Here is a 27,920-nt window from a genome sequence, read left to right as displayed (position 1 = left end):
AACCATGTCTTTATGGAGCTTTGCTTTGTGCACTGGGGCACAGTCATGCTGGAATAGAAAAGGGCCTTCAACAAACTGTTGCCACAAAGTTGGAAGCATAGCATTGTCCAAAATGTCTTGGTGTGCTGAAGCATTCAGATTTCCCTTCACTGGAAGTCAGGGACTCAGAGACACAGCACATGGTGTATCATTACTACCCCAGTTCAGGTTAAGCTCAGCCTACAAAATCTTGTGTTTTATTTATTATTATTTATTATTATACTTATGACAGCTTTTGTATGGTTTTGTTGTCTGCTTTTCATTGTGGAAACACCACTGAATCCTATTGGGGAAAAAATATCCTGAATGTGACACAAGTTTTGTCATTTTAATCAAAGTTAGAAAACTAATTCCTTTTCATGCTTTAAACAAAGTATGAAAGTAAAAAAGAAAACTTTGACTTCTTTGACTCTGAAGCTTTTATGTACATGAACTTACACTTCATTCATGCTGGTCCTCATCAACTCAGAAAGCTGGAACATGAACACACACCTTTTGTTCAGGTGGATGTTTCAGAGGGCTGCGTGAACCGACCAGAGCTGAAACCACTTCAACCAAAGCATCAACACAGAAACAAAATGAAGTTTCACAATTACTGAAGCTCTGAAGATAAATCCACCAAGCAATCAGTCAGTCCCCCTATCAAAATAAATCTACAGCTTTATAGTTAGTTTCTTGTACAAGTGTATAAAACATTCACTTTGACATATTTACATTTTAAAAGTCTTTTTGTGCCACAGGAGAGAAAAGTTTTGCTCAGCTCATCATTCTGTTAGCAAACTTACACCAGCTTCAATAAGAAACACTCACGAAGCACCAGCACTTCTCTGCCAGCTCTGTTTGTTAAAGACGACCGGCGTGACGCACACGCCGAGACAAATGCTGTCCCCAAAGGGCGACGATGAACTTTCACGCTCAGCGCCGTTTTTAAGAGACTGCACAGAGAGGCGAGGGCCCCCTTTCCTGTGGACCACCTTATTTCAGATAAAATACGTATGGTACTGCCATTAATCGCAAATATGATGTCTATCCATTCAAAAATTAATTTCCCAAGTCAATAAAGTCACAGTTTGTCAGAAAATTGCTGAAACATATGACGGTGACGGGCAAATACCTGCCCACCCACCAATCGTGGAAGTGACGGCATCTCCTTTAAACCTGAAGCGACGGCGTGCAGAGCCAACCCACACGCTGGCCTACAGAGAGGAGTAGCTTCCTTTCACACAGCTGTAGCTGTCAACATGGCGCTGGTGACGTAGATCAGAGATGTGCATCACCGAGCGATTTCGCACAAGGCTAACTAGACATCACAGCACAATTCAAACGCGTCACGTGTCATCTGAAGTGGAGTCCTGTGGTGGTCAACCAGAAGGGAAGCACCTTCACCTCTCTGACAGGTACGGAAACAGCCGACGTTCACACTGCAGGACTGCATTCTGTTGCTCAAAATCTGATTTTTTTGTGTGTGTAGCTGTTCCATCATTATTATTTATATGCGTTCGGTATCACATTCCAGTGTGAACTAGTCACATGTAGCACACAGTCACACACAAGTAAAGATGGAGGCCACCAAAGTCCGTGGAGCAGCAATGACCGGTCGATCAATCGATTAGCTGCCGTCTTTTAAGAGAACATATTAGCGTGTTCCAAATCAGAACAGAAAAGATAAGATTCCATGTGGTTTGTGCTGTTCACACCGCAGTGAAAAAGTCAAATAAAAAAATAAAATCAGACTGACCTACTTGCGTCTGCAAAGTCATCACAGCCCGACTGTCGCATTAGCAGGTAAGCTAACTAGCTTCTTAACTGATAACTGATGCTACTAAACCAACAGCTAGTGGAACCTCTTAGCTCAGTATTAACTTCTAACTGAAGAGGATGATGAACAATCCTGAGAACGAAACATCAGAAGAGGGCAAACGGAGCACAGAGGTGCTGAGGCTGATTAGGCCTTCCTTTTCATTTCAAAGAGATCTTTACAGCTAGGATCAATTATAGCACAGTTACAAAATCTTTGCCTTGACAAATATCTAACTTATGAAAGCGTGACTCTGAGCTAAATATCTGTTACACTGTAGTTGTTATTGTTATTTGTTATTAATGTTAATATGAAATCTGTAAATCTGTCCACGCCTCATCAGTGAGTGTTAGTAAGGACTGACAGAAAACAATGAAACATTCAGTTGAAACTCTGATGAGGTCACATGTCGAGTCAGTACAGCCACCAATCGAGCCTGTCATCATCATGTGGTCGGCATGACGTCCTGCTGAAGGCCATTAGGAAATGTTCTGGTACCTGCAAAGTTTAATGGAACAGTTTTTAAAAACATGTTGTCCGTGCACCTTCTCTCCAGCAGAGGGCGCTGCTGCCATGCGACTGAAGAAGGAAACGTTTTTCTCGACAGACTTCGATGTGTCGCGCTCTGTCCGTCCATGTTGTCTATTCGAGGAGGGAAGCGCGTCAGCGCCAGACCGACAGGCGTCTCACAGTGCACAGGTCACACAGCAGCCGCCTGATTCGCTGTTTGAGCTGCGGGAGGCGGGACAAAGGGTCAGGAGGTTCGAGCTCGCCTGAGTGGTCCAACCAGGACTCTAACACTGGAGACAGAGAGAGAGAGAGAGAGACATCTTTAATTTATGAATGTTGAGGTTAAAACAGTGCATTTGTCTTGCAGTTGGATCATCAGCTGTTAGAACAGCAGCGTCTCAATGTCTTACTTTTGCTGACGGCTGAGCAGAGCTAATACAGCATGTACATCTGATTTATTTCTTTTTGAGCTTAAGATCTGTTCACATGACTGTAAACTGACCTTCAGACCGCCACACAAACAACATATAAATTACAACCAGCAACAAAATGCCGTCAAGGCTAAAAGGACTTAACTCTTTAACGAGAAGGTCTCTCGGTCATGTTGCCAAACCTCAGCCTGCGACAGCCTAACAAAGCACTTCTAGTGGACATAACCCTGGGAGCTGCCCTGAGCGATTAAACTGCAGCCACTGCAGCAGCTGAGGAGACCTGCTGGACCAACTGCAAAAGCCGCCTGGTGGTAAACCTGATTCTGCTGTGTGCGTGTGTGTGTGTGTTACCGTCCAGCTCCCGCTCTATCAGGTCCATCCTGGCACTGATCTGGTGGTGGAGGGACTCGACATGCTCCAGCAGGTTCAGCTGACACTCGGCCACAGACGCTACACGAGGCTCCTGCGCGTGTGTCTGAGTGTGTGCGTGTTTGCCGCTGTCAGTCCATGTGTGGTTCTCTCTCTTCACGCAGGCGTCTCGGGATGCGTCCGAGGGCGTCGCCATGTTTGTGTCCGTTTTGACATGAGCTGGCTTCTTGTCGACATCTTCAGGTTTTATTTCCTACAGAAAACAGAATTTGTGCATTGTCACAACAGAACATCAACACAATGTTCCCCCTCCACAGCCCTCACATGAGGCCCAGCACCTCAGACTGGTTTTAGGTGGTCTCATAGCAACAGCAGCAGCCTGCTTCAGTGCTGTGAAGCTGCATCACAGAGTCTTTCCACCCCTCACATCACCTGAGGGTTCACTTCAACTGCGCAAACCTCACAGGTGTTAACACACATGTTGATCTGTTCATTTGTTCTGGACCAAGAAGGTTCTGGTCAGGCCCCTGCTCACACTGACTGAACCAAGAGAAGTAAACAGGAAGTTAACAGACCGATAAGTGACTCGTTGATTAAAGTTCAACAGAATGTCAGTATAAGCAGTAACTCCAGTGTTGTCACGAATTTGTTCACTGGTGGTAATCAATAATCAGTAAATCTGACAGGCTGACATCAGCTGATCACAGATATATCGTTATCATATTGTTAGCATGGAAAGGGCATCAGTTCAAATGCAGTCCAGCAAACAACAAAGCTCAGGATGCTCGAGGTCATTCACAAATAAGTTTCTACATTATGCAGTTTGTCCAGCAGGGGGCAGCAGATGAAAACTGGACAAAGTGAAGACCGTGTGCAGTTCTGAGGAGTACAACAAATTTTTATATAACAGAGACTTTATAACACTTTAATGATGAGGGATGATGATGACATCAGGAATTTGAATTTATCTAACGTGACTCAGACCTACAGCTGACCTCCTTCCTGTTTGTACCTTCTCCTTAGTGTTTTCCTCGTCCTTCACGGCAGCCGTCTGCCTTTCCTTTTCCCTCTCCTCTGATTTTTCCCATGATGCTCCAGGCTTTTGGTAGCAGTGCTCACTGCTGACATAACAGAGGGGAGTCTCTCCTCTCGGGCTGGACGTCAACCTTTGACTCTCCTCTCGTCTCCATGGCAACCTCCACAGCTGCAGATCGGGATGGGATGGAGAGCTGCGTGGACGGACGGACAAATGGACTGAACATAAGGTCTCCGTGGACCCAAAGAACGGCCGATGTCACCGTACTCACCGTAACAGGCTGATCTGCAGCTGCAGCCCACTGAGGACCTGATTGAGGCCGTGTATGTGTGCCAGCAGGCGGCTGGTGTGCGAGATCTTGGAGGCGTTGATCTCAGAGTAGTTCTCCTTCACACACGACAGGCCAAACATGTGACCAGATATCAGCAAATCAGGTTCTGACAGGAAACGCTGAGACCACCTCCAGCCTGGACATGAGTGTAACAAATTGGAAAAACACACACACACACACACACAGAGCCAGTAGCTGTTATCACTGTACTGGACTGGAAATGCAAACCTTAAATTTAAACGTCAGAAAACGGATTTCAATTTCTGAATCTGTGACACTCAAATCGTGAGTACTTCATGACGAATTAACAGCTGTCCCACCTGCGGTGTGCCTGCAGTAATAGCAGATGTAGTTGTGAGGGACGCCGTCTTCATATAAACCCATGCATGTGCCGTGCTGCCAGCACAGACAGGACTCACACTGCAGAGGAACACACTCATATGAACAGGACCAACGCTCACAGCGCATGAGTGCTGTTTAAAGACAAGCTTGAAAACATGAACAGAAATAAAAGTATTTCCGCGTATTTCGACCTGTCTGTGTGTGTTTTACCTGGATCATGAAGTCATTTTCCTCGTCCACCTCGCACACACACCTCACCACCTCACAGTCCTCTGTCTCCATAGCAACGGGCCAAGAGGGCGTGTCCTCTCCGCTCTCTGCCGTCAGCGTGGACCAGTCGCTGCCGTCGTCCACTGCAAGGGAGACACACACTGCTGACTTCTTTATGTTAAAGACTTCAAATCTGCACATTGTCACCTAAAAATGCCTGCACAGTTTTTGACGTGTGTGCGTGTGCGTTCCCACCTTGTGTGAGTGTGTCGTGATGATCGGTGGAAAGCTTCAGAGTGATCGGAGGTCTGTCTGAGTTCTCATCATCACTGCTGCAAAGTCCTGACAGCACAGCAGGTAAACACATCAGCACATACTCATTATTCTACTGCAATACTAATACACAGATTAATCAGGTTTTTAAAGTGCGACATGCAGGACAGACTGGTGAAAGTGGCAGACGAAACACCTGGATCGCCCTCTGGTGGTTGGCTGAAGTACAGAACATAAAGGTCTTCCTAATTCAGCTCTCAGCAAAAACACTGTGAACACTGAAACACTCCTAACCACAAACCTCAAAAAAGCGGCTGCTGACTCGCAGCTCACGGAGACCGTTGGGGTATTTTAAAACACAAACTGCTGTCATTTGCTTCTCAGAGTCTGAACTCAAATCTGTGTGAAATTCACAACTTCCAGCAGTATCCACAGACTTAAGCTAAAAAGGCGTGCAATAAATACTAAGATTAAAACGTAAAACGCCCAGTACAAAGCAGAATGTATAATCAGACAAACTATCCAAGCCAGAGGAGCAGTTTCGGTTATCGGTCCGATGCACAACTGATGCAAACCCAAGCGTTCTGTTACCCAGCAGACACATGCTGGGTGAAGTTATTTTGCTGATATTTAGTTGCAGACTGAAACACACATGCAGTTCATTTCTGACTGGTGTGATGACACGTAGCTTCATCTTTATTCTATTTCTGTGACTCCTGGACATCACTGGAGAATTTTACAATAACCTATACGTATAATGGTCTAAAACACCGACTGCTTACTCAAGTGGTTAATGAATGTGAGTTGTTGGTTGGGAGGACAGTACACCTGCTCTCACCTGGCTGACTTTTCTTCTTCTTTTTCTTCTTTTTCTTCTTCTTCAGTTTGACTCTCAAGAAGTTCTTCCTCTCCTTCCTGTCCTGTCCTCCTGTTTTGTCCCCCCCCCCGTCCTTCATCACTTCAGCTTGCAGACAGACAAATCAGAGGGGTGAGAAACACTCGCTTTTATGTCACATGGACCACATTTCATCTTCAACGAGAGATCATCTGTGTGTCTCATGCTAAACTTGGACACTGTAAGTCAAGTATGCATCCTACCTGTTCCCATGGTGCTGTGCTCTCTGTCGCCACGGTGACAGGTATTGTTTTGGTCCTCCTTCTTAACATCTGACATGGAGTCAGCGCCCTTGAAAGATGGTCGTTTCCCCCTGCAACAATCCCAGTCAGAGCCCAACACAACCTTCCTCTCTGTAAAACTCCTGGCTCGGGATTTGACAAACGTCAGCCTACCTCGGTGCCTCCTGCTCACTGCTGTGCTTGTCCAGCTGCTGGTCCGAGTGGTAGTACTTCATGTGATAGTGCAGCAGACTCGCCTTCCTGAACGACTTGGTGCAGCCCTCTGTGAGACATTTGAATGGGTTGTGGTCTAACTCAATGGAGAGAATGGGAGGGGGCTGGTTCTTTATCACCCGGTACACTAAGAGAGGAACGAGAGGAAGCAGAGGCAGCGCAAAGTGATTCTGTCAGGTCCAACTGAAAGAAATCGTTGAGTTTTAGATTTAGTCAAGCTAACAGGTGCTACATTTGGTCACCTTTCGCTATAACTTCCAAAAGAGAAAAAATGAGGACTGAACTCCCATGATCTACTTACAGCTTTTGTTTTGGCTGATAGATCACACATGGCTGAAACTACATACAGCTAATCGAGATAATCCACAAACCTCGCTGTGAGCACTTTCATTTCGGGAACTAATTTCTTTACATACCACTGCACAGAAGCATACAAGCATTTACTCATGGATGAGAGGCCAGCTAACTGAGAAGCTGAAGGCTCAGGACATGGTTGGACTGTCCTGGGCGACACACCACTTCAGTGCCTCATGGAAGTTGGGCACAGTGCCTGTGCAGCGGCAGACTGGGATGCTAGAGAATGTGCTTCAGTTATCAGGGTTACACACTCTGGGGTGCTGGCAATGTGGATTCCACTGTGGACCAGCTCTTTACCCTGGCAGGAGTGCCAGAGCGATCATGGGAGTTTGCTGACCTACTCTACATGCACTTTGTGGACTTGGGGAAGGTCTGTGACCATGACCCCTGCAGGTTCCTCTTTGGGGCATTGCGGGAGTATGGGTGCCGTGGCTACAAGCCATCCTGTCCTCGAATAACCAGAGTGGGAGCGTTTTCGCTGGGTGCTGGACTCCACCAACGCTGTGTCTGTGACATGGTTCTGTTGGCTTCATCAGTGCATGACTTTCAGCTTAAACTGGAGCAGTTTGGAGCCGAGTGTGAAGTGGCTGGGGTGAGAATCAGCACTTTCAATCTGAGGTCATGGCTGTGGTCTCTGCCGGAAATCAGTAGTGCCCCCATTGGGTAGGGGGAGAGTCGCTGCCTCGAGCAAAGGCGTTATAGTCGAGGTGCAGAGGGAGCAGAGCCGGAAGGGAAAGCTCTCATTTTACAAGGTGATCTACTTTCCAGACCTCACCTATGATCATGAGCTTTGTGTAGAATGAGATCAAGGATACAAGCGGCCGTAGAGTTGCTGGGCTTGGCCTAAGAGACAGGGTGAGGGGCTGAGTCATCCGGCGTAAGTTCAGAGTAGAGCCGCAGCTCCTTCGTGTCGGAAAGAGCCAGCTGAGGTGGGTTGGACATCTGATTGGGATGTCTAAGAGGTGCCTTCCTTTGGAGGTTTACCGGGTACGTACAACAGGAAGTAGACCTTGAGGTGGACCAAGAGCTAATGGTGGAATTACATATCCCATCTGACCTGGGAATGCCTTGGGCTCCCCAGAATGAGCCTGAAAACGTTGCGAGGGACACTTGGAATTCCCCGCTTGGCGTGCTGCCATTGTGACCCAACTGGATAAGCTGACGAAGATGGATGGACAGCTGTAGTGCATATATGTGTTTTTGTTTGTTATCACATCTGTGTGATATTGTGAGTACTCTTACGTGGTTCTCTGCTGAATTTGTGTGTAGTGGGCAGGTGGGCCTGACGCTCCAACAGGACATCTAAGGGAGATTAAAGAACAGAGAAAGCAGGTTAGCTACTGACAAATAAACACTGGTTAGATAAGCTATATATAAATATGATTATACTGTCTCTGAATCCGTCTGTCTCTTTCTCAAGTATAGTGCTAAAAATACATACAGCCATGTCTTTGCATCTGACTCCATGTCATCCTGCTGCCTCTAAAATCTGCTTCACATTTATATTATGGGGGAATGTTGGGCTCTCTATATTACAGTTTAATTAAAGAGTTTGGTCTGGACCTGCTCTGATTGGAAAGTGTCATGAGATAATGTTTGTTGTGAATTGGCGCTATATAAATAAACTGAATTGAACTGAAGTGAAAACTTATACGAGCACAACTGCCATCCACCAGCAGTGCATCATGATTTGACTTCACTTTGGGGAGCTCTCATGTCATCCACGTTCATATACAGTCAATGAAGAAATTCTCTGACCTCTGTCAATGTGAGCAGGGTTAGGAAGACTTGGCTGGGTGGAGTCCATTTTGATTGGCTGATTCTGAGCTCCACTGCTTCTACCTGCAAGAGGAGCAATTCGCTCACATTACAGCTGAAGGATCCATTACTGAAGTAACAAATAAACACGAATGTCTGCTGATGGTCAGAGTTCACATAACTTACTGTCATCTGTTTTCTTTTTCACTGGTGGGAGGGAGAATGAAGGTTCGGCTTTCCTCTTCCTCTCCTCCTCGGCCTCCTCAACTTCCTTCTGCTCAGATGTCTCCATCTCCATTTTCTCTTTCTCTCCACCGTTCTCATCCTCACTCTCCCCTTCCTCCCATCCCTCGCTTCCCACTGCACTCTTCTCAGATCTGGACTTCTGTGTCACCACCCATGAGACAAATAAACAAACAAATAAAGAAAATAGTTAAGAACAAAGGAGAAGTGATTGGTGAAACCAGTTGCATGAGGACCAATGGGAGTGCAGCATTTCTTACTTCCTGGAAAGGTTTGACCTTTGTGGGCTTCACAGTCCGAACCACACCATCAAAGAACCGCACGGTGTAGGAATCTGACACACACACACGCACACAGGTTTAGCAGCTTGTAGCATTTAATGCAATTAACGATTATTTTTATATTCAATTACTCTATAGAAATCTTTCACGATTAACAGTTCTCGTCAAACAACTGAAAAATTCCCATCACAGTTTCACTGGGCCCAATCTGCCTTGAAATGGCGTCTTTAGTCCAACCAAACCCAAAGACTCCTCATTTGCTGTCATAAATGACAAAGAAAAGCAGGAAACCCTCACATTTACGATTTACTGAAACAATTATTCGACTATCGAAATAGGTGGCAACTAATCTTTTTTTGATCCACTAATCACTGCAGCTCTAATCCAAACATTACTCGTTAATTTGCTGTCACTAGTCCACTAATCAGTTAATCACACGTGTAGAATAACACAAGGTAACATGAGGATTTGCTGCTGATGAGGACCCTGAATCTTTTCCCAAATAGTAATTTTAAAAATTTCTTTCCTTTTGAACAACTATGCATTTTCAAACACATGAATGTAAAACAAAATTTCTCTTTAATATTGGCTTCCACACACTGTCAACTTCAGATTGTTCTCACTGCAATCTCTCTCTACACCTCGACTAAAATGAGCCTCACCGTCCCTGTTGACGCTGAGGATTTTGGCCGGGTAGAAACGACAGTCTGTCCAACAGGCCAGAACCTTTGTGCCCGACACAAACACCTGAGACAGAGAAGAAAAACAGAAACTAACAAGGTATCCTGAGAAGAGCCGAGAAGACCAACACAGCAACACACACACGGTCTGCGTGTCGTACCGGCTGTGAACACGGTGGATTCAGGCCCTGCCTCCTCAGACTGACTCGCTCCAGCGGCCGCAGGTACGGCGAGCTCCACTGAAACCATTCGTCGTGTCGACGGCTCCACTGGCGGTAGTGGATCAGGACGCGTTCTTTGTCGTAGTCAATTCTCTCAATCGTGGCTGCGTACCTGACAGTATGACAACATCATGCAGGATGAGATTTCAAAACTCATCACAACTGTTTTCTAAGTGGGCAGAAAAGGAAATTAAATTAAAGTAATTCAAGTCAGAAACAAAGTGCCTTAAATAGCATCATACTGAATGCAGGTGTGAATCATCCATGTTGGAATACTACAGATTGTTTTTTGGTATTTGGGGTGTGTGTGTGTGTGTGTGTGTGTGTGTGATCCAGACCAGTTCTTGTGGCGGTCTCTAGCTTCCAGCTGAGCTCCAACTTCAAAGACAATTCCTGATCTGTCCGGAGGAGTCTTCATCTGGCAGAAAGAGAGAAGAAAAATGACTCCACTACTATATAATTACTACAAGATACAAGAAATCTTGTACCTTGTAGTAAGTCTTTTTAATTTAATAAATTTAATTAAAATTAATTTATTTTTAATACTGAGAGTCATGGACTTCCACAAACCTCCACTTCAAATACGACGCTGTCATCGTGTTTTTCTGTTGTTTTCATTCTGCTGATAAAGTTTTGAAATGAATGTAAAAAAAACAGCCATATAACAGATTGTACATTTTAAATTAACAACGATAAAACGTTACTGTTCCAGTACGTTTATAAACGACGTAAGACGTACGTTGACGTATGTCACCGGCGTAACGGCAGCAGCCAAACTTGAGTTTAGTTAGAATTTTCATAAATTACCCCGAATGCAGTCTGAACTACCACAAATTAAACCATTTGTGGGCATTAAAATATGAAAACACAACAGTGTGTGATCAATGACAGAAACTCCTTTCAGACATTTCTCTGTCTCGTGTCTTAGCTTCCTCTGTGAAAGAATCTGATTGGCCGACAGACAGTTGTGGACGCCTATGCAGACACTAAGACGTTTGACAGTGGCTACAATGCTAATGTTATCTTAGTGCTAGCTTAAAAGAGCATCAAGAAATGACTTAAAACGAAACACAAAATAGCTCAGAATTACAAGTTCGTAAACTACGCCTGCAGTAGAAATAAGACATCCAATTTTTTGATGTTGTTCATAAAGTCCGTCCAGTTTAAAGGAGTTGTACGTTGTCTCCATTGACTCTGAATAGATAAGCTAACTGTTAGCCTCTTCCGAGGTGAACCAGCTCAGCGTGAAAAGTCACAGAGACGGCTACAAGCAGATTAAAGTTTTGTATCAGCAAATTGACTGTCATGGAAGTGGAAACCTTTAGAAAACCGTGTGTGATGTTTAAATGTAATTGTAAGCGTTAAATGTATAAATGAGTCATAAAAGCTTGTTTACCTCGCGCTACATGGACGCTGCACTCATACAGTGATGGAAAAACGCATGCGCGAACCCAGGCGTTCAGCTGGTTTGTGTTTATCTGTCCAACTATTGGAGGATTGTGTTTCGAGCCAACTTGTATGTCTCCGTCTCGACGTTTGTACACGTAATAAAGAATTTAATAACGAATTAAAACAAAAATAACCGCTGCTATACGCTTTTATAAAGGGTTTATTTGTTTTAATAAAGCATTTCATCACCAGCTCTTAAAAAGACAGACTTACTTCTGGATAAGGTCTGCAGGATCTGGACCTACATCAGTTTATTGCAGTTTTTACTCATTGCTTGAGCACTATAGACACATGCTTAAACCAAAGTAAGTAAGTTGTTGTTACTATATCTTAAATAAAATGTAACCATACCTTAAACAAAAGGGCTGCTTGGCACTTTAGTTGCAATTCTGTAACTCACTGGCTCCTGCACACTACACACTATTTCAGTTCAAAAATGAAAATCTCAGGGTACCATTGGGAAAACACATCTATTCAAAATACAAAACACACCGGGTAATTGAAAATACTTAGACACACACCTGAAAATACTTGCTTACAAAACTGAACACCAATCAGCCAGCTACAAAAAGGCCTCAAATAAGCCATTTTGAGAACTTTAGAAGCATGGAGGAAGCTCGAGGCAGAGGTAGAGGAAGAGGAAGACAGAGAGAGAGAGAGAGAAGGACCATCATTTTGGATGACATAAGAGCAACTTTGGTGGACCATGTCATAAACCATGGCCTGACTATGAGGGAAGGTGGGCAGAGAGTCCACCCTAATCTGAGCCGTTTCCCAGTTTCATCCATAAAAAGCACATTCTGACTGGAAAACAGGGATGTCTTCAGCTGTCTACTCTACTCAGACTGTATAGAGTATTTACAGTACTGTACCACATCACATTACCGTATCACAGGTATTGTATTGCACTGAAACATACCATGATAACACGTTGAGATGTTTCAGTACTGTGTATGGTATATACAGTAAAGTACAGTATATACAGTACTGTAAAAAAATGGCTAGAAGACCTACTGGGGGTGGACGCCAACGGCTGTTCACTCAACAGCAGGAACTTGCCATAGTGAACCTAATCAAAGCAAACAATGCAAACCGTCTCCACCAACTACAGCGACAAGTACTTGCAGATAAGCAAGAACTCAGCCACATAAATCGAGTAAGCATTACCACTATCAGACACATCTCGGTAAAGCACAACACGACCATGAAGCAATTGTACAGGGTCCCGTTTGAGAGGAACAGCATCAGGGTCAAAGAACTTAGTGATCTTCAGTGACATTTTGACAAAGGATTGTTAGGTTTTCATAGCAGAGTTTCAATTTGACGTAGAAGTGAATGATTTATTTCCCAGTGTTGTGTCTTATTTGCTTGTGTGTAGTTTTGACACAATGAGCCGAGTTCTGCAAAACGTGTTCAAGCAACGGGCAAAAACCGCAAAAACCCCTGTATTTGTGTAACGTTCAACTTTACCGGTCGACTTGAGTACTGATGACTTGTATAAACTAATATAAATGGATTATAATACACTATAAAATAGTAAATACAACAGCTCTTAACAGCGGTGACTCAACCACACTGCTGTATGAACAATAAAAAGGAAAAACAATATAACAAACTACGACACAGTCATAATAGAAAATGTCTTTACATCTGACACATTCCACACATTATCTAACAGCTACATCAGAGTGTTTTTTTAAAGTGAGAAACACGAGAGAAAATCATTTAAAACAAACTAAAGCAGCACTTCAAGCAAACCAACCCTTAACAGCCAGGTGAGAATGAGGTGTGGTACTGCATGTAACCAACGCAGAAACACTCACGTCCAGACAGCATTGCCCTCCATGCAAGAGGTGTATGCCAGCAGGTGTACATCCAGTGCACAGAGGATTTTAAAAGACACAAACCACCCGCACAATAGACTCTTTCAGTGGCTGCCATCGGGGAAACGTCTCCGGTCCCGCATGGCCAAAACTGAAAGACTGAGGAAGAGTTTCTTCCCCCAGACCATCAGGACACTGAACTCTCTTTCCCCCACTTAACCCACCCTCCCATACACACACATGCATACATGTATACTATGTATACGATATGTATATTTATGTATATTTACATTACTGAGGTTAGATCTCTATCTTTACTTTACTTTATTTTACATTTTTATTCTTTATTCTTTATTTTTTATTTTATTCTATTCTCTTGTATTTTTGCACAGTTGTTAAAAGGAGTGTTGTTTTTTTCATTTCACTGTGGATGCACATCCACATGTGACAAATAAAGAATTCTGATTCTGATTCAGACACGACTCACAGGGACGTGTCCATGCTTGTCCAAACTACTGTCCACACCAGACTGTCTTCAACCAAATGAAGCGTCCCAGGGGGAAGATGGAGCACAATGTACGGGACTGTCACTGCCTTTAAACACAGCTTAAAAACTCTGTTTTCTGCACCACCTTTGACTCAGTGTTCCCCTCTCAAATTGTTGTTTTTATTCATTTAATTTGCATTTTATCACTTTATTTTGCATTTCTTTTATTTAGTCCATTCTTACACTTTGTGTATGAAATGTGCTTTACAGGTAAACTTGCATTGCTTATGAGGTGTCCCAAAACACTGGGACACATTAGCACAGTAAATATCATTATTTCAATTCTAAACTGAAAACTGAAAAATTTCAGTTCCTAATTGACAGGCGAAATATTGTTATTACATTTTAAATAAATGATCTAAATTCAGCGTGGTACATTCTAAAAACAAAAAAAGGCACTTATATCACACTTCATAACCAGCCAAACCTTTTAAAGAAGAATTTGAAAATATAAATGACTGTTGTCAGTGCAGCAACCACAGATCTCACGGACTGCACCTTTAAAATCTAGACTCAGGAGAATCGCGACACGCCTAACAAACATCCAAATCAAACCTCAGGTAAATCCAGCTGCTGCTGTCGAAAATACTTTGACATGAAGACAAGCGTTGGAAGAAGCCATCATCAACAAGAGGTCAAAATATTAAAATCAAAATATTAAAAGACACTTTCAGTAGTCAGCGCTGAGGCCTGCTGACAGAAAACCATCTAACACACATAACACACACCTGCCCCCCGCTGAGTGTGAGGGAACAGACAAGCAAAATGTGTGAAAGGAGATTTATGGATGAGCCTGGAGACGAAAATCATACGTCTAAAGAAGACAGGTGTGTGGCTCAGGTGAGCAGGTGAGGAAACAGTCGAGGGTCTCGCTTCAGTTTCTGGTCCAGAAGAAGGTACTTCTGAGGAGCTGCTTCCTTGTGCCTGCAACAAACACACATGTATAACCACAGAGACACACACACACACACACACACACACACACACACACACATTGCTGTTAGGCCACTTCCTGCTCATTTATTCCAGGAACGACTCACCACTGCTTTAGACTTTACTGGCAAAGTCTTAAAAATAAATGAATCTGTTGGTTAAGTCTGGTTTGATTTTATGGATTGGAAAGTAGTGATGATCGATCACTGAGTGTGTGTGAGTGTGTGTCTCTCTGTGTGTGTCTGTGTGTGTGTGTGTGTGTGTGTGTGTGTGTCTCTCTGTGTCTCTCTGTGTGTGTCTGTGTGTGTGTGTGTGTGTGTGTCTGTGTGTCTCTCTGTGTGTGTCTGTGTGTGTGTGTGCGCGTGTGTGTGTCTGTGTGTCTCTCTGTGTCTCTGTGTGTCTCTCTGTGTCTCTCCGTGTGTCTCTCTGTGTGTCTCTCTGTGTGTCTCTCTGTGTCTCTCTGTGTGTCTCTGTGTCTCTCTGTGTGTCTCTGTGTCTCTCCGTCTGTCTGTGTGTGTCTCTGTGTGTCTGTGTGTGTCTCTGTGTCTCTGTGTCTTTCTGTGTGTGTCTCTGTGTCTCTCTGTGTGTCTCTGTGTCTCTCCGTGTGTCTGTGTGTGTCTCTGTGTCTTTCTGTGTGTGTCTCTGTGTGTCTCAGTGTGAGTACATGATGAGCAGCTTCTTGGTGACGTGTATGCGGAGCGTCTTGTCAGAGCAGTATGTGTGGTAATCCTCCTCCTCGTCCTCCTCCTCGTCCTCATCCTGTCTGGTCATGTTGAGCTGGTTCTTCTGGTACCACAGCTGTTTCCTCTGCAGCTCCTGTGTATCCTAAACACATGTTATGGTGAACATGTACACACACACGCGTACAGGAAGTCAGACGACAGAAGAGCTGTAGACTTTCTTACACAAGAGTTTCCTTAAAACTGAATTGGACGCACCAAACACCCTTCAGCCTTGTCCTTGTTAGAAGCGGCTTGTGATCGGAGGGTCACCGGTTCAATTTCCCCACCGGACGGGCAGGAAAAATTTGGGTGTGGTGGAGTGATTAATGCGATAAAAATGCCCCCCCCTCCATTAGCTGGCTGATGTGCCCTTGAGCAAGGCACTTAACCCCCCAATATGCTCCCCGGGTGCTTGATGCTGCCCACTGCTCCTGTGTGTGTTTCACTGCATGTAATTTGCCGGGTGTTGCATGTGTGTGTTCAACTAAGGATGGGATAAATGCAGTAGTAAAATTCAGTATGTGTGTATGTAAAAATATATATACTGCCAATAAAAGTTGATTCTTGAATAAGATTCGTATTCTTCTTAAGGCTTCCCTCAAATGTTCACTGAATTATTTCACTATTTTCCCTCATCTTGGTCTTTCTCTGAAGGAATCCCTTAAAGTTATTTAAACTGCTGCATGAAAGGCCTTAGAAAGGCCAACCAAAGTAAGGAAAAACACATAAAGCACCCCAGACTCTGACCTCACTACAGCATGGCTGAGTGTATGAAGACAGTGAACGCATCGTGAGTGTAACGCGACCGGGCGAAGCAGCTAATAAATGAGAAGACACTTCATTATGAACGACAGGATTTCCCCATCAGCCACATCTTGGTTGGCCTCACCTGAACAGGTCCATCAAGGAAGCTGTGAGTTAACGTTCACTCAAAGTTTTGTCATTTTTTGCACTGCCTTGCCGGCTTTCTTCTTTTTCCTGCTGTTTCATTTCATTGCATTGACTTATTTGTAAGGACAAGGGGTATTAACCAACATTTCTGTAAATGTTAACCAGCTGGCTGATTTTCAGCTGAAGTGGTTGCGTGTTGTTTTCTATGATGTTATTTCTTTTACTGTATTCCTCTAGAAGTTTAATCTTTTCCTGTGTTCACTCTGGTTTCCAACAGTGAATTTTACTGTTGTAGAACTACGTTCAGTGCAGTAAGCGTCTTAATGTTGTTCCTGAACTTGTTTATCTTTTAACCTGAAAGAGTTTCTGTGCCTCAGCTAAGCGTCTTGGAGAGATTCGGGCCCCTGGACCTTGGATTTAGTTTTCCCTTCCGAGCAGAGCACAAACGCTGAGAGCACCTGAAGCAAAAGCAGAACCTGTGACAGCAGCTGCAGGTTAAATCACATTTCAACCGCACCTTTTCGTAGCGTTCCTGAAGCAGGTTGGCGTGCTCCACCAGCCTCTGTTTGAACTCGGCCAAGCAGTCGCGGTGCAGCTGCCTGGCATCTTCGGCGCTCAGCGTCTCTGCCGCGTTGAGACGGATCAGGAAGGGAGCCAGGATGTCCTTCTCCTTCTCCTGCAGCCACTTCTGCTCCTCTGCAGCCAGACGCTCCTGACAGAAGACGACGGCAACGTGAGCGTGTCCTGATGACGTGTTCGTTTGCCTGATCGTACTGAACCTGTGCGTTCCTCCTACCATTTCCTGTCTCTGACTGCGGGCCTCGGTAACTCCTGTCGTCGTCCACGGTGAGAAATGAAGGCGAACGTCTCCTTCTTCCTGTTCTCTGCGGGCCAGAACGTCTCTCACCTGCTCAAACACGAGAGGAGAAAGAAGTGTTCCCCACCTTCAGAACAAGAAGCAAAATAACCTCTAGTGTCACGTAACGTTCACAGGCTCATCACGTCAGCTGGTCATCAGGTCCTCACTGGTGATCTACTGGGAACCTTTTTGGTGAGGACATTGGTCTCACAGATCAGTGGGGCTACTTTAGACATGCCTCTGAATCTCCTGCTTGTCCATTATCAGTGTCTGCGCACTGGAGGCGTCGAGCCTCACACTGAACATCTGACCAGGACTAGCTTACATTTCACATGACATGCCTGTGGCTCCAGCTGTTCAGAACTGAATTGTCAGTGTGCTCAGAGAAAAGTGACACTTTGAGCAGATCCACGACAGAGGCAGTCGTGGATCAGCGGTTAGGGTGTCGGACCCGTAACCGGTGGATCGCTGGTTCGATTCCCTGTCCCGGTGTCCATGGCTGAGGTACCCTTGAGCAAGGTACCTAACCCCCACTGCTCCCCGGGCGCTGCACGCGGTCGCCCACTGCCCCGGGTTTGCTGTTTGTGTGTGCACGTCACTTGGGTGGGTTAAATGCAGAGAACAAATTTCGTTGGAGTGAGTTCCCTGGGGCAGCCGTGGCCTAGAGGTTGGAGAAGCGGCTTGTGATCGGAGGGTCACCGGTTCGATTCCCCCACCAGACGGGCAGGAAAAATTTGGGTGTGGTGGAGTGATTAATGCGAAAAATACTCCCCCCCTCTATTAGCCGGCTGATGTGCCCTTGAGCAAGGCACTTAACCCCCCAATATGCTCCCCGGGCGCCTGATGCTGCCCACTGCTCCTGTGTGTGTTTCACTGCATGTAATTTGCCGGGTGTTGCATGTGTGTGTTCAACTAAGGATGGGTCAAATGCAGAAGACGAATTCAGTGTGTGTATGTAAAAATATATATACTGCCAATAAAGTTGATTCTTCTTCTTCTTCTTCTTCTTCTTCTTCAGATGGATGCGAGAACACACATCATTCTGTATCAGACCTGGGCACAAAGGGCCGGTGTGGCTGCGGGTTTTTGCTCCAACCAACCAAGAGCACACCGTTTGACCAATCAACTGTCTGAAGACTGAGATCAGTTGATTAAATGAGTCAAGTCTGGTGTGCTGCTGCTTGGTTGGAAAGAAAACCTGCAGCCACACCGGCCCTTTGTGGAACAGTTTGCCCAGGTCTGCAGTGTAGAGTGAAGGTCAAACATTCAACTACTGCAAAAAGAAGAGAAACATCTTTTAAGTGGTGGGGGGCTTTCAGGGTTTTCCGAAAAGCATCGGCAACGCAGCACACATGGCTTCAAGTCTCCTCCAGACAAACATGCAGTTTACCACGGGCACTTTCTCATGCTGACGTCTGAGTCACTGTTCTGCACTGCTCACACTGAGGACGTGCTTACCTCTTTCTTCGACTCCCTGATCTGCTGAACCGTCTTCTCCTCATCTTTCATCAGATCCAGCAGCATCTCACACAAAGTCAGGGTCTTGAGAGGCTTCTCAGATGGGTCTACCTAAACCGCCACACACAGACACGAGTGCTGTCCTAACTGGAGTGCATCATGACAGAGGCAGCTCATCTCACTGTGCGTCTGTACCTGGAAGCTGGACACCATGTCCGCTGCAAAGTTCTCCGTCTTCTTTGTTTCCGTTGACTCTCGTGGTTTGATGAAGCTCCTCTTTGAAGGGATAAATCGGTGATCTTCTAAGTGATAGGTCACCTCGATCTGTCTCTGCGCCAGCAGGAACACTCGCTCTGCCACATCCTCATTGGCTGGTTTGGATCTGTTCCTATGGAAACGCTCCACCACTTTCTGTTTGCACACACACGCACACACACACACACACACACTTAAGCATCCTGTCGTCTTTCATGGTAAAACCTTCTTGCGTCTTGTTGACATACTTCCACCTGCAGCAGTGGGCTTTCTGGAACAGCGTCTTCGCCTGAACCTGAAAACTGGACGTGTCGATCGAAGACGACGTGCCGGTAGTACAGGAAGTCGTCCCGACCCTCAAAGATCTCTGTCATTTCACCCGGTGACTCCACCCTCCGCACCAGATTGTCGACGCGAGCGCTGCTGAACTCCATCTCGCGCTCAGAGTCTGTGCACCTGTGAACTGGGTGAAACGAACCGACCTCACACTGAGCAAAGAGTCCGTACGAGAGGCGTACGAGCCTGCACATTTCATTTCCAAAGTGTACGTCCTGACAACACTGAGGTCAGACATTTTCAAGTTCTACGCACGGTGGCTGTAAGTAATATTCTTCATTAATGTGATCGTTTCACATCAGCCTCATCGTTCAGCTGATTGTGATTGATTGTGTACCTCAAGTCCTCTCAGTTTGAGTTTCTCCCCAACACGCATTTTGTTGATTATTAAAGATCGCTTTTCGCTTTACTCTTTGCCTTTTCTGACTCACTCAGGAAATTATTCAATGCGCCAAACCAAACCACCTGCTGTCCTGCTGAAGCCTTTTGACCCACATCTGTGATTTTTTCATTTTTACATGTTTATACTACAACACATGCTGGGAATTACTGGCGTGTTGCAGCAGCTGCATTTTGCCATGTGTGCAAAGAAGTTCTCACAAATAAGGAGGATGGATGAACAAACGACTACAGCATGAAAACATCTGAAGAGATTTTATCCTGAAGACGCACCACATTCACACCTCGTCGTGACTAAAATTCACCTCACAAATGTTTTGTTTGTCTTGCTATTGGTCAGTTAAAATGTGTGGATTTACATAAAAGGTGGAAACGATGTCCATGTTTGAAGCGTTCGGTGGTAGAGTTGTCGACCTTGTTGACCTCCCTCTCCTCCAGGTGGTCGTTTCTGTGTTGAAACCACTCCTTCACTGAGAAAACCTCAGTGTCTTCCAACACACACGCACACGTGCGCACACACACACACACACACAAATTCAAATGACATAAGTCTAAAACAACTCGTTACTTGTACCACTAGGACAAAAAATACTCTCAAAGCTGCTTCCCTCCCTGTAATTTTTCTCCAAAGAATTATTTTCAAGAAGTCAGAAGTTTCTCACAGTCCAGGTCTCTGTATGTGGTCCGTCGTGTGAGCAGGCCATCGGACCGCAGGTACGGTGCAAACTTTTCAAGCTTTGCTTTCCTGTAGTGGGTCACCTTCTTCCCTCCCGGCCAGCTGCTCTCCAGGTCTGAACGAGAAAAGAGAAGCAGCGGTTTACAGACTGATAAGCAGGATCCAGAATGGATGGATGGACATCATGTTGTCGTGAAGAAGACTTGGAACCAACAACCAACACTATAACACACACAGCAGGGGAGAAGTCGACTCGTTTTGCTCTTGAGTTAACGCACGATCACACGTCTTTTTGCAAAGAGTGGAGTCGCCCCCTGCTGGACATTAGAAAGAATGCAGGTTTAAGCCACTTATTCTGGTTAAAGTACGATGAGGACTGAAGATGGGCAATGATTGATGTTTGTATTTATTCACTATGCTAAATGCACTGATGCTTCAAGTGTGTGTTTTTGTGTTGCTGCTTTAATGTTTTGACAGTTTTTGTTCTCTGGAGCTGAAGAAATGTCATTCTTCACAGACGGAATGACAAACAAACTTTACTTTGAGAACAAACGGGTGACGGGTGTACACAGCGTCAGTACACTACGCCATCAGATAAACGGTACCCACGTGGAGTTACGCTACCTTTTTTGGAGATAGTGATGTATCTGACCCAGGATCTCGGCATCTCAAAGGTTCGGCGCTGGTCCTCGTTCTTCAAAACAAACACAAACACAAAGTCTTGGCTGTGATTAGTGTGAGGTAGTGTTATTATTCCGTTCCTTCTCGTGAAGACGCAGGGATGGAGCACAGAGGGAATTTATCAGAACACTCTCTCTCAGTCTGACTTCTGCCCTCCTTGTGTCTGTGCAGGCAGGCGTACAAAAAGTGCAATCTGCAGTTCAAAAAAGGCATAAAACGGCTTTTGTGTAATCTGATTGACTTTCGTTGGCAAACGAGCAGGGGGCTCTGGGTGCAGGTAGAATTACGAGTAGTTTAAAATTGTTCATTTGTGTTTCAAAGCTGGTTGAAAGTCATCAGTTTTGCTTTGTGTGCCTGCTGACGTCCACTGCTGTCCCGGTTGTAGTCTTCTTGCTTCCGCTCATACAGAAACATAAACGCATATCGACACACAGAAAACACACACGTGTGCAAACCTCCTCATCAGTGTTGATTTTGCTCATCATCTTACGCTCCTCCTTCTTCTTCAAGACGTCAAGAATCAGCTGCTTTTTGCTGGTTGCACCGTACAGGACTGGCTCCCACATATTTAAATCTTCCAGGTCATACACCATATCCTTCACACACACACACAAACAGAGAGAGAGACAGAGACAGAAAACATAATACATTCTGTGCAGGCGAGTCTATTTACTCTGAAAGTCTGTCGGCTTTGGACTCCATCTTCCGCCCAGCAAAAAGCGGCACAGCACAAGCGTCGTTGCTATTTTCACGCCCAGCACTCACACTGTGTAAATAGCACTCAGTGTTTAAAGGGCACACTATTCAGATGGTAAGATGCTGACCCTAACCCTAACCCTTTTGAACGTGTAGAAGAACACAGAAGAACACAGGGGATTTAAATAACGCCGTGTCTCGTGAGTAAAGTCGCACAGTCTCCCCCTGTCTCAGTCCCTGTTGACTCTGACAGCATTTTGTGTCAGGGACTCACAGTGCAGCCATGGCTGCAGTCCTGCATGTTGACATAGCAGTTGAGATTGTTCCACACATTCTCGATGCCCAGGAAGTTGTCATCGTCGGTGGGGTAGCTGTTCCCGGTCAGGGGATCGATGAAGAAGTTCTCCTGGATGCCCCGACTCCCTGACAGCACCAGCACCCAACAGTGCACCCGCAGTCCCTGCAGGGGGTCGGCAGGTCGCCGCTGTCTTTCCTGTTTATGAGGTGGCAGAGGAGGTCAAAATTTAAAAAAGGAAAAGTATTAATAACTTTAGCTTTATCCCAGGAACACAGCTTGTGTGTGTTGGTTTTATCAGGACAACAAACCTGCTGTCACTCTTTTGTGTAAAAGAGCTTAAGTTGGGGCGGCTGGACTTACAGTGAAGATGTTTCACCTCTCATCCAGTTCAGTTCCAACATAAGCTCTCCTACGCAAGATGACCTGGATGACTGAGAATCTACACAGACGGCTTTTATTACAGGGACAATATTAATGATCGTCCATCTCTATATACAGTTGATGGCGGATACCACGAGTCGCTTCATACTCGACCTCATCAAACAGCATTTTTCTGATCCCGTGTCGCAATTTCTTTAGTTTGTTTATGAATCTAAGTCTTATATGTTGCTAACACAATGAAACTGATTCTCACATGCAATACATTACAGGCTTTTGTTACTGATGCCATTCTGTGTTCTTTTCCGACAGTTAAACTACAGCCACATCAATGAGCTGGGTGTTACATGTTACCTCCCGGAGGTTTTGTTTCTGAAGCAACAAAGCAGCTTCGATGTTCTGCTTCTTCTTCTCTTGCTGCATCACAAAGTGGCTCTCCAGTTCCCTCAGAGGTTTCACTGTGTATTTATTCTCCTGTAGTTGCAGCCCTGAGCTCACACTCTGCACATACAAACACACAACCGAGCAGACACATTCACATATATGAGTCAAACATCCGTCTCACTGGAGGTGGAAATTCCTGTGTACGAGCCGCTCACTGACAGTAGGTAGGAGGTTACGTATGCACACACTTTGACCTCCGCTTCCAGCAGGGGGCACTCCTGCAGGCTCTGGTCCAGCAGGCACATCTCTTTGGTGGCGTAGCCGCTGACACAGTAGGCGTCGTAGTGAGCGCCGAGCAGCAGGCTACACAGCAGGGTGGCAAACTCAAAACATGTGGCTCTCCGACTGTGCAGCACCGAGGTAGGGGAGAACAGGTAGCAGGGCTAAGGCGGCGGCGGCGACACACACACACACACACACACACCATCAACATGTCATCAACACTGAAAACAAGTCTCGACTGCACAGCCTGTGTTCTTACTGAGGGTTGTTTCATCCACCTGGCTGTAAAGCTGACAGGTCTCTCAGGTGTTGTTCTGTCATTTTAAAGGGACATTCACTTATATAAAGGTCAATTTAGTCATCATGAACTGTTCGAAGTAGCCTGTGAAAACTAATGTATATCTGAGAAACCTCCCCTGCTGAAGTCGCAGTGACATCATCAAGGTTAACTGACATCATTATCAAGGTGTGTTTTACAAATATTGAAATATATCTGTCCAGCAGGATGTCAAACCGGCACCCAAATAACTGGATCAAATGGATATCTCTGCACACTGACCAGCTCTACAGGTGGCTCCAGAGGCTCCAGAGACAAGAAGTCAGCCACAAAGGAGGCACAACCCTCCCAGGTGAAAAGTTCAGGGTAGGTCGTCGACGTGGGCTGAAGAGTCGTCGACACAAACTTCTGAGAGTTCGAAAAATACACGCAGGAGTTAGACAGGGACACGTGCAGTATATCAGCACTTCCTGTAAGCAGACCGTGAGTGTTACCTTCACGCCACACTCGTTGGCAGGACAGAGCAGCAGTGGTTTGCGTTCGGGACACAAGTGTGAATACTGACGCTGGAAACTGTCTGCGATGGCCAACAGTCGCATCTCGTCGGGAGAGTTAACCCTGTAGGACTCGGGACATAGCTCGTCTGTGTCCAACCTCAGCCTGGTGAGCAGTGAATTTGAATTGTGACACCCATCATCACACCCCTTCACCCACTTTCCCCCAGGGTTCAATAACGTATTTCGGATTCTGATTGACGGGATCAGACGGGAAGCTATTTTAACAAGATGTGCGGCTTTTATTGTCAGCAAGATAGGCCTTCATCAGTCCCGCAGATGGGAAATTCTCAAGGCTCTCGTAACTGTTTGCGCCAGCCATGTCTGACTGCCCTGTAAAAATCTGTATTTGAAGATTAAGGAGTCCAGGTGTCAGTGGGTCAATATACCTGATTAGAAATGAACAAGAAACCTCTCAGATGAGAGGTGAAACGTCATCAAGAAATTATGATCAAGTCCAGTTGCCCTTGCTCAACTCTACACGGATAATCATAAAAATTGTTTTTCTATTAATTTTTGGTGAAAACAATCATTACTGGCACTAACATCAAGGAGTCACAGGTAAAACATTCTCTTCTGACGCATAAAGTGCAGTCAGGGCACGTCGGAGACAACACAGTGTCATTCTTTTCATTATCATCGTATTATCAATTATCCTGTGAATTGTGTTATGTTAAAAATGTTCCCAATGAATCTTAACTTGACTAACTAATTGTTTCAACCCTTAATTTACTAACAGGCATGCTGACCATACGGCCAAGTGTTCAGCCCCTGACAGCTCCTGGCCTCCTCCACTTTGTGAGCCGGTGTGTGAGGGCTGTTTGTGAACTCACAGAAGCTCGCTGGGAACCGAAACGTGGATGTGACTCAGGGTGCCCTCGAGGTTCATCAGCACTCGCTCCTCCTCCTCCTCCTCCTCCTCCTCCTCCTCCTGCATCCAGACTCGCTCCTCACTGTCTGACTCCAGCACCGTCTCCATCTTTGGTGAAATCATCAAACATACTGAATGAAGTTCACGTACCCACACAGATGTCATCATTTCTGAACCTGAACCCGAGTCACTGCTGTGCTGACACCGACACACAATTTAACTCATTTGCGGGGCTTTTCACTCTCATCTAAACACAAGCCACAGTCTTGTCCCGCAGATTCCTATCGATCATGACTGGACCTCCTGCTGCGGTCCTGCTGTCGTCCTGCTCAAAACCTGCTGCAATTACTACTGTTTAGTCATAATCTGATTTAAATCTGTTACGACTCAGTACAGCTACTACCATTATTGTTACTACTATTGTTATCAAAATCACCATAATACCTTCTGTATGCTTCACTGTCATTATCATTATCTACATTTCGATACTTCTGGTATTATTACTGCTGCTATGCATCTCTGCTTGTGTGCTCCTTCTCTCACACCCACCCCCACCCCTCTCTCTCTCTCTCTCTCTCTCTCGCTCAACCCAACCGGTCAAGGCAGATGGCCGCCCACCTAGACCCGGGGTCTGCTCCGAGGTTTCTGCCTTCTAAAAGGCAGTTTTTCCTCGCCACTGTCGCCAAGTGCTGCTCAAGGGGGAATGTTGGGCTCTCTGTATTTTACAATTTAATTAAAGAGTTTGGTCTAGACCTGCTCTAATTGGAAAGTGTCATGAGATAACTTTTGTTGTGAATTGGCGCTATATAAATAAACTGAATTGAATTGAATTGAATTGAATTGGGTATAAAGAATTCAAATTTGGTGAACACGTCAGATTATATTTCGTAGTTAGACGGTATCAATAAAGTACTAACCTCTGAAATATGTGTGCATGAAGGAAGAATTCCAGACGTGAAGACAGACTTTTTATTCCTATTTAATTAATGACGTGTCACTGTTAGGGTAGCCTTACAGGGTGGATATCGCAATGAAATTAGTAGTACGTTGTATACTTTAAAACAGACAGAGAAAAACACTGTAAAGTGCTTTTTAGAAACGGAGTACTTGTGGTGACAAATGCTGGTGTAAATCATTGTTGTTAAGCGGAATAAAACAGCTCGACTAACACACAAATTCAGCGCATCGAGTCAGGCGGGAGAACCTCTAAAACTCTTCCGAAACTATTCAAACCTTCCCTGGAACAACATGACCCTTTTCTCACCCGCACTTCGCTGGCAGAATCTCTCTTTTCCCTGTTCGGTTTACTATCGTCAAGTTCCGTTGAACAACTGAAACTGGGTAAGAATACTGCGTGTCCATGGTAACAGCGAGACGTGCGGGCGTCACGACACGTTGCCTTCAGGTGCTGTCGGAGGTGGTAAAACTTTACAAAAACACAATGAACACGCTTAAAAACAAACACGACCAAAAAAAGCACATTTCGGATCCTGGTCTCAGGATTTTATTTGTCATTTTATCATGACACAAGGGGGTTGGCGTGGGGGGTCGGCACGAGCGCTTGGAAAAGAAAACAATCTGCGCCGCTACATGGTTTTCTATTATTTGTGATATCACTGTGTGGGGAATCGGCAAGTTGGCGCCCCCTGCAGCTGCAGGAGCGCACCTGCTTGCTGAGAAGGCGCCGTGCACTGAAGCTGTGTGTGAGAAAGGTAAAGGGGAGGGGGGCGGGGACAGCTCACCTCTGGGTCTCTCCCAAATTGAACGGCCGGGGGGGTCCACTGTATAAAATGGCTAAAGTCAGCCACACCTTGACTTTCTTCCATATAACGCACATTTCATTCATAATATTATAAGTACAGGCCTATAACTCCTGCACGTTTTTGTTTTTCTGAATTGTGTGAAACGGCCAAGTAAAAACAGGTAATACAAAACAGTTATGTGGTCATCAAGGTGAATTGGTTTAGTCTTGACTCCTGGTCCTGAGTGACAGCGTTGAGAAATTTGTTGATTGTCGAGTAAACACAGAGACGGACAGAAGAAGGTCAAAGCCATCAGGTGCCCCAAAAAAAGAAAAGAAGAGGAGGAGCAACGAGCAAAAGATGAAGGTTTGCTCTGTTCTCTCTGTATGATCACAGTATCCATGTCATGAATGAAGGGCTAATGTTAACTGGTGGTATATGTTCGTTAGCCTTCTTGCTAAGCTTATACAACAGTAATTCGTCTTAACAAACAGCACATCTAATTTCACCATAAGGTTGTGCTTTGCAACAAAACTGTTACAAGTTCACTTATTATTCATTTCCATCACGTCGGGTCCTGTAATTAGCCGACGGGATTTTCATATGTGTCGGTAGTTTCAAAGATGAACATTTGTCATTTGCTACACCTACTTTGCTACATTTGCTACATTTGTGTAATTTAGAATATTTATTCTATATTTTATTTGTATATTATTCTTAATATTTTATATTATTGATTCTTTTATAGGGATAGTCTCCAGCCCCCCCTCGACCCTGATGGATAAGCGGTATAGAAAATGGATGGATGGATGTTTGTTTTATATATCTGATTGTATATATTTTTGCCACATTTATGTATATAGAGTATATTTTTTAAGTTCTGATAACTTATACTGTTTTGTGCAGAATTGTGTTAATTGTCTTTTGTTTCCTGTTGTAATTGCAATAGTTGAATAACTGGACTCTCTCAAATGTGATTTTCAAATGTTCTATTTAAGGATTTGTGCAATTGATAGATATCTGTTTCACTTATATTGTTATAATAAAACAGGGCTGTTAGTGCAAAATTTTGTGCCAATTTTGTGTGTGTGTGTGTGTGTGTGTGTCGGCGGGGGGGAAATTAAAGCTGCCCTGTTTACACTGGTATTACTGGGCCGCTCAGCTACGCAGTGCTGTTTTA

At 45.0% G+C, this 27,920-nt stretch overlaps 2 protein-coding genes across 4 annotated transcripts; both read right to left on the bottom strand.

Annotated features, from left to right (window-relative positions):
- Positions 1-1,484: 1,484 nt before the first annotated feature.
- LOC124063442 (PHD finger protein 20-like) lies at positions 1,485-11,728 on the bottom strand. Of its 2 annotated transcripts, none has more exons than XM_046397112.1 (19): positions 11,626-11,728; positions 10,800-10,851; positions 10,568-10,647; positions 10,170-10,341; positions 9,991-10,075; positions 9,308-9,381; positions 8,991-9,189; positions 8,805-8,888; positions 8,289-8,348; positions 6,630-6,816; positions 6,438-6,547; positions 6,178-6,303; positions 5,322-5,408; positions 5,067-5,209; positions 4,835-4,934; positions 4,455-4,650; positions 4,160-4,376; positions 3,130-3,400; positions 1,485-2,637 (listed from the first exon to the last, which is right to left on the bottom strand). In XM_046397112.1, the coding sequence occupies exons 2-19, from the start codon at positions 10,845-10,847 to the stop codon at positions 2,501-2,503; spliced, it is 2,376 nt and encodes a 791-aa protein (XP_046253068.1). In that variant the 5' UTR covers positions 10,848-10,851; positions 11,626-11,728; the 3' UTR covers positions 1,485-2,500. The 2 variants fall into 2 exon arrangements, with proteins under 2 accessions (XP_046253068.1, XP_046253069.1); XM_046397113.1 differs by having other exon boundaries at positions 10,800-10,848; positions 11,626-11,722.
- A 2,734-nt stretch (positions 11,729-14,462) lies between these two features.
- On the bottom strand, positions 14,463-26,422 carry ccdc135 (coiled-coil domain containing 135). 2 transcript variants are annotated; one of them, XM_046397632.1, is made up of 18 exons: positions 26,263-26,422; positions 24,961-25,106; positions 24,068-24,233; positions 23,856-23,981; positions 23,263-23,457; positions 22,985-23,131; positions 22,229-22,447; positions 21,714-21,854; positions 21,202-21,271; positions 20,564-20,692; positions 20,261-20,389; positions 19,421-19,629; positions 19,107-19,322; positions 18,912-19,022; positions 17,391-17,501; positions 17,112-17,306; positions 15,646-15,806; positions 14,463-14,972 (listed from the first exon to the last, which is right to left on the bottom strand). In XM_046397632.1, exons 2-18 carry the CDS (start codon positions 25,104-25,106, stop codon positions 14,885-14,887), a joined length of 2,559 nt encoding a protein of 852 aa, XP_046253588.1. In that variant the 5' UTR covers positions 26,263-26,422; the 3' UTR covers positions 14,463-14,884. The 2 variants fall into 2 exon arrangements, with proteins under 2 accessions (XP_046253588.1, XP_046253587.1); XM_046397631.1 differs by having other exon boundaries at positions 19,415-19,629; positions 26,263-26,418.
- Between the last annotated feature and the right edge of the window lie 1,498 nt (positions 26,423-27,920).

This window comes from Scatophagus argus, chromosome 8 (assembly GCF_020382885.2).
Source record: "Scatophagus argus isolate fScaArg1 chromosome 8, fScaArg1.pri, whole genome shotgun sequence".
Classification (NCBI taxonomy): domain Eukaryota; kingdom Metazoa; phylum Chordata; class Actinopteri; family Scatophagidae; genus Scatophagus; species Scatophagus argus.
Note: the sequence above shows the minus strand (reverse complement) of the source record. Positions and strands in the feature narration are given on the sequence as shown.